This window comes from Primulina eburnea, chromosome 4 (assembly GCF_022965805.1).
Source record: "Primulina eburnea isolate SZY01 chromosome 4, ASM2296580v1, whole genome shotgun sequence".
Lineage (NCBI taxonomy): Eukaryota > Viridiplantae > Streptophyta > Magnoliopsida > Lamiales > Gesneriaceae > Primulina > Primulina eburnea.
In genome coordinates this window covers 30,052,988-30,059,633 of record NC_133104.1, presented here as the reverse complement: position 1 = coordinate 30,059,633, position 6,646 = coordinate 30,052,988, and the positions used below count along the sequence as shown (strand labels likewise).

Below are 6,646 nucleotides of genomic sequence, written 5' to 3'. Positions count from 1 at the left end.
AAATTATATCTTTAGATCGTTCGATTATTTGTGAGTATTCAAATTTTCAATCTCTACCTATACTACAAAAATTAACTAAACCGTCAAAATATGTCATATTATAAAATCTGTGTTGAAATTTTAGTTACAACTGAAAAACATTATTACAAAAAAATTATAATCCTTTAAGGCTGGGTTAAGTTTGGTCGATTAGATTGTATAGATAAATTAGAGTCATTACTAAAAAAAATTAGAGTACAACATAAAATAACGGTGAATAAATAATATGTTTAATTTTGATTCATTAAATTTAAGAAAAGAAGTTAAATTACATATTTTATCTTTTCAATCATTAATAAAATAAATAAATAATAATATAAAAATAATTTTATATTGAGTGATGGGATTGATAGAGATTAATAATCAATACATAAATTATCACAAAATTTTGAATAAAAATGTACTATTTTAACAACCAAACATAACCTAATGCAGGACAAATGGATATCAAATAGAGATCTATATAAAAAGGATAGATTAAAACGTCTTTGCTAACCAAGTTCAAGCAAAATCATGTAATCGCTTTCTTAAAGAGGTTTTAAAATATATAAAAATACTCGTGACGAAATTAATTTCTCCATTTGTCTATTTAACTTTTCCATAACAAAATATAACATCTAAACAGTAAACAGTAAGAAACCTCAATAATATCATTTAAAAAAAACATAGAAACCTAATTAATACAAAAATACAAACGGAGATGTTTTCACAACTTGTGTACACAATTTTTGCTTTCCAATAAAATAAGTTCTGATTGGATGCATTAGCCATTAGTCCAGTAGCCAATGTTTCAGATCATCTGTAGGTGAAGATCAGCGTCCTGTTGAGCTAGTTCGACAAACATTGCCTCGTCGAAGAATTTATTAATGCTTACATCTTCAGACATTCCCTGGAAAAAAACAAAAAAACAATCCCACACTAATAGTTAGTGATCTTCAACCAACATATAGTCAAGCGCCGTCGTACTCCGGACTTGTCTCCCGCCCCCATCCTAATTCTTGAGTCCACACATAAAACAATTATCTTGTTTTGAACCATTCTTGTATCCAACTTGGATAGAAAGATGTTTTCATGATGCACGCATAGATACCAAACGAGCGGTACAGGTGCATGGAAAGTAGAAAATACAATGTATGATACCAAGAAAATAAAATTCTTATGCATCAAAAATGGGGTGGAGAAGGCGGAGACTGGAGAATATACCTTTCGACGCCTTGTCTTCACCATAAATTCACGGGCCAAATGCTGGATTGGAGCTGGTTCCAATGGGCGTAGAACTATACTTTTATCAAGCGGATCTCCAGGGACAATAGCCCAATGATCAAACGCAGATAAGCAGAATGCCTGGCCCTGTGTATGGTACCTCAGGTCCGTTTCAAAACCGAATGATTCTATGACTGGTAAAAATGCCTAAAAGTGTATAAAACAGAAGGATGTCATCCAAGTCAACAAGGAGCTTAATTGCACCAAATAATTTGATTATAAAGCAGCAATTAAGTTTCATATGACAAAAAACGAGTTCCCAGACCTTAACAATGTAGACAGGTGTCCCGGGTTGTGGAACATCTGCAGTGACATGGCCACGTCTACGCGATAACACCGTGTATATGGCAGAAACACAGTCAATTGGCGTCTGAATCTGAAATAACAGTTAAAAAATGCTTAGTTATACTGTGAAAATTTGTTGCAAGAAATGAGGCACTAATTGATTTACTTATTCGAGTTTCATATTCAGCACACTTCTTGGGTAGTATGGGGTATAATGCTAGCTAATCCACCTACATAGCATTCATCGCAACCAGATACAAAATTGCTTAATTTTAAACAAAAAAAAAGACAATGCTACCTAGTAAACTAAAATTGGCTTACTAAAGACGAGTTTTTAACTCATATGAAGATTTAAAAGAATGCTTACTTCAACGTAGTACACTGGTTCCATGAGCCTAGGTGTTGCCATGAGGAAAGCTGAATAAGCCACACGCCGGGCAGTTGGAATAATCTGCCCAGTTCCACGATTCAAAGGCTCGGGTGCGATTTTTGCATCTACTATTTTGAACTTCACATTTCTGATAGGCTCGTCACAGAGTGGGCCTTCTCGAGCCCCCCACTGAAATCTGTCCAAAGTACATTAGCACAACAATAAAGACAAAAAAATCAGGAAAATGCAGGATTTATAAATTTAATTACCCTTGAACAATAGAATCTTTGACTGCATTAAGCAAACTCTTGTCTACTTCACTTGACAGTGTATCATCTAATAAGATATTAGGTCCCTGCATTTACAAAAATATCAATATTAAAAAAATAGACAAAGCACACGCAAAGAACCAACTCAATCACAGACTTCAAGGGCTAGGACTCCTAAAGTTGATACGAACTTAGTATAGAGCATTGAGTGGAAAAATAAGGCAGCGCAGATTTAACCTGTTTGTCGGGACCAAATGCCCAAATAGATCGAGCAGCAAGTAGATCCCAATCATATTTTGACTGGAAAAAATCACCAAGCTTTTTCCGAGGCCAATCGATGCTTACAACACCATTCTCAATGTCTTCAGCAAGTCCTCTCTCTAGTGGTTCAGCAATCTAGAGATTAACATGTAATAAGTGAATAATTTCTACAATTACAATCCTCTGTTGGTTTGCTTTCTTACCATGGTAATTTTATTTTTCTTGTTCGGTGTTTCAGCAAAACATTTCATAGAAGAAGACTCCACGACTGTTTCACAGAACGAGACAACCGGATCTGCCACCTGATAAGAGAACAGAAGAGAAAAAGTGTGCTTACTAAAGGAAAAAAAATCTATCATCGACGATAATAGAAAGGGAAAGAAATGAATACACAAGCACCTTCACTTCTACTTCTGAATAGAGCTCCCTAAGGTCCTTCATAATAGAATCCAGGTACAATTCTCCAGTGCCCAAAATAGTATGCTCCCCAGATTCTTCAACCTTTGTAATTGCTAAAGGATAACTCTTGCTAATCTTCCTAAGACCCTCCACCATTTTTGGCAACTCACTAGGATTCAAAGGCTCAGTAGCAGTTTTTACCACAGGAAGAGTGTTGAACTGAAGTGGCCTGAATATGTAGACATCATCATCATACTCTAAATTGCAAAGCGTGGCTGTCTTCATGATAGAAGCATCCACACCTTCAATGAGAACCCAAGAACCAGGGGGAGCCTTGCTTATTGGAATCCTATAACGAGCTTGATAGACCCATAATTTGGTCACTTCTTTCACTGTCATATCCTCCTCATCATCAGGTGAATAGCCTTCTCCCAGCACTCGTACTGTCTGACCAGTCATAATTTCACCGCTGTAGACCCTACCAAAAGCATCAAACACACTGCAATCAGATTTAGGATACAGCTTCGTTACGTTAATGATAAGGGGACCTGACGTATCACAATTCTCCATAGACCGGTAAATAGCGGTATCCTTGGGTCCAGTATAGATGTGCTCAACTTTCCGGGTAGCAGCTTCTTTAGCAGATGGAACATGCTGAACCAGCATGTCAGCAAAACCTGTGGCTGTACCAAATACCGAGCTACATGCCAACCTCAGCAAGGGCCTCACATTCAACCGATAAGCTGCATTACTTAAAGTCACACCAAGCTCACCAAGTGTAGCTTCCACACTCTTCTTATGTTCTCCAATCACTTGGCTGTACAATTTATATAGCGGCTCAAGAACAAACTGGACAAACGATCGTTCCACCCCACTAGCCGGCTGTTTCTTCTTGAAAGTTCGGGTATCGGGATCGAAGTAATAATCACCCCAAAGGCGCAGAGCAAACTTATTGGCATCAAATGGAATACCATGAAGCTTGACATATAGCTTAGCAAATGACTGCAGCGTGAATGACCACCCCGCAGTAGAACTTGCAAAACAAACATTTCCAAGTGCAGGATCAACAACTTGAACACTCCCAGCAGTAGAGGAGGCAGCAGTTATGTGGTTATTGATTACTTCAATCGTGTTCCTTAGCTTGTGGTAGGCATCCTTCGGAGGTAACTTGAGTTCAGTTATCAATCTATCGACCTGATATGCAGATGAACATATGAGCATATTTATTATGAGAATCTCACCATATAGCAATAATTATGCAATAAAAAATTAAAAATCTGCCATTAATTCACCCAAAAAAATGCTGCACCTTTTGTGTATTTTATTTTATAAGGGTGAAGAGATCACCTTGTTTATTACAACTACTATAGGAATGCGTTCCTGGATGGAATGGCGTATAGCCCTCTCTGTATTGACCTGTTAAGACAGTGGATATGGCAATATATATTATAATGCAAGAAGCAGTTTGTAAATAGTTTGAAACACAAATATGACCTGAAACCAACAGATCAGGAATAACAAATAAGCTTACTGCCAAAGGTGACTGTAATGGGTATTTGGCTAGTAATCATGAATCCATGGCTGATAAATAAATAATTAAGTTTTGAAAACGCAAAGCTAATAAAGGAAAGATAAACCAAAAGGTCTAGAAACAACATTACACCAAAAAAATATAAGAAAATAAAAAGTAATATACACCATAAAAATATAAGTAAACAAACCAAGTAATAAGGTGATATCTATTTACTGAATTTTCGTATCACAGGTAGAAAGAAGGATGAAAGAACACCAGTATTTCAGTGCAACAGAAAACGAAAAGACAAAATCAGCTTCAGTTTTTGTAACAAAGAATCCAAGTAGAATATCACATTATTATAAAATTACACAATTTCAATAGCTACTAAACACATGCATAATCATGCCAAAATGGAAACAGAGATAAATTTCTACCAGTATATAAACTCAGGGGAAAGTCCAAAAACAATTAAACAAAGTAAAAGCATCGGGGCACAAATTATCAGTCATCAATTACTTTCAATCTTGTTCTCAATAATTTTCTAAAGAAAATAAAGATATAGACAAAATAAATTAAGTTAACACAAACAACCAACTAACCATGACTCCTTCCGCAGCATCCACAATTAACACTGCACCATCAGCAAGCCTGAGAGCAGCAGTCATCTCATCAGAAAAGTTAACATGCCCTGGAGTATCCATAATATTGCAAAGGTAAGATTTTGAATTGCTGTCCTCAAGAACGAGTGACATTGGAACAGCCTTAATGGAAATCTTCCTCTCTTGCTCATCTATTCTTGTGTCAGTATACCGCATATGCTTCTCACTGTTCTGATCAAAGGTAGATATGTGGTGAGTCTGCTCAACTAACATGTCCATAAATGTCGTCTTCCCATGATGCAAATTGCCAACCAAAGCAACATTCCTAACTAAAGAAGGATTTGACATAAGACCGAGAAGGAACTGTGTTGACACATAAGTTGACGAGTCCTTAACCCCCAGCTCAAACTTGAGATTTTTCACAGGCTGGATAATTGGCTGTTCAAGCGGCTGCTCATCTTCATCCATAACCAAAGTTTCGACTTCTTCACCATAAACCTCCTCTGCAGTTGGATAGTACTTTTTGTCCTCAGCCAGGATAATTTGACTGTCCATATCAACATCTTCAGCAGTGGTTAGCCACCCGTTTGACTTTCCAGGCCCATGCTCGTCATCAGACACATGCCCCTCATTCTCTATCCTGTCGGGCAGCTCCTCCTCTTCGTCCTCCTGGTCACTCTCTTGATCTGACTCAATCTCAGGCCCAATATAGTTTCCAAACTCGTCATACAAACTATCATCCATAGCTCTGCAAAAGCTCAATTCTAGTGAAAACCTAATTAATACCTTACAAAACAAAGAGTCGCACATTCACCGACCAAAAAAATCCCCTAAACTAACAATAAATATCCACAACAAAACAGACCGAACAAAAAGCTCATCAAAATGTCACCAGAAATCAAAATCGAAAAAGATAACAGGGAAATTATACCTGCTGCGGTGACGACAGCGGCGACCGAACGCTAGCCTAGAGGTTAGTGGAAAGGGACGACAGAGAAGGGTGGAGCTCGAGTTTCTTCAGACCAGAGCTAGGGCTGCGAGGAGGGAACTATTTAGCATTTTTATAAGAGTAATTTCAGATTTTCTCATTTAAAAATTATAGTATTTATTTAAGGAGTTTTATTAAAATATTAAGAAATTCAAACAAATTTGAGAAAAAAATTGGAAATCAGTCACGTAGTAAATAATCTTTCAAAACTAGGCCCAAAAGAGATATATATATATATATATATATATATATATATATATATATATATATATATATATATATGAGTGAGTCTCATGTGAGACCGTCTCACGATCATAATCTGTGAGACAGGTCAACCATACTCATATTCATAATAAAAAGTAATACTCTTAGCATAAAAAGTAGTACATTTTCGTAGATGACTCAAATAAGAGATTCATCTCACAAATAAGACCCGTGAGACCGTCTCACACAAATTTTTGTCTAGCATAAAAAATAATATTTTCTCATGGATGACCCAAATAAGAGATCTGTCTCACAAATACGACCCGTGAGACCGTCTAACATAAATTTTTGTCATATATATAGTACGTGGCCCACTTGCCCGTAATTAGAATATATATTTTTTATAAATATATATATATATATATATATATATATATATATATTTATACAGAA

The 6,646-nt window shown here is 36.3% G+C and overlaps 1 protein-coding gene across 2 annotated transcripts; it reads right to left on the bottom strand.

Annotated features, from left to right (window-relative positions):
• Window positions 1-603: 603 nt before the first annotated feature.
• On the bottom strand, window positions 604-6,080 carry LOC140830946 (110 kDa U5 small nuclear ribonucleoprotein component CLO). 2 transcript variants are annotated; one of them, XM_073194536.1, is made up of 11 exons: window positions 5,933-6,080; window positions 5,002-5,749; window positions 4,234-4,302; window positions 2,887-4,080; window positions 2,691-2,789; window positions 2,464-2,622; window positions 2,227-2,312; window positions 1,955-2,153; window positions 1,568-1,678; window positions 1,243-1,449; window positions 604-928 (listed from the first exon to the last, which is right to left on the bottom strand). In XM_073194536.1, the coding sequence occupies exons 2-11, from the start codon at window positions 5,743-5,745 to the stop codon at window positions 830-832; spliced, it is 2,967 nt and encodes a 988-aa protein (XP_073050637.1). In that variant the 5' UTR covers window positions 5,746-5,749; window positions 5,933-6,080; the 3' UTR covers window positions 604-829. The 2 variants fall into 2 exon arrangements, with proteins under 2 accessions (XP_073050637.1, XP_073050638.1); XM_073194537.1 differs by having other exon boundaries at window positions 5,002-5,758; window positions 5,933-6,066.
• Window positions 6,081-6,646: the final 566 nt, after the last annotated feature.

What these genes read in the sequence shown, in the direction of transcription:
- LOC140830946 (XM_073194536.1), bottom strand. Translation starts at nt 5,745, where the DNA reads ATGGATGATAGTTTGTATGACGAGTTTGGAAACTATATTGGGCCTGAG. An exon ending in AAAGATTCTATTGTTCAAGG is followed by an intron (nt 2,154 to 2,226) that starts GTAATTAAATTT and finishes TACTTTGGACAG; the next exon opens with ATTTCAGTGGGGGGCTCGAG. An exon ending in TGAAGACAAGGCGTCGAAAG is followed by an intron (nt 929 to 1,242) that starts GTATATTCTCCA and finishes GTTTTTTTCCAG; the next exon opens with GGAATGTCTGAAGATGTAAG.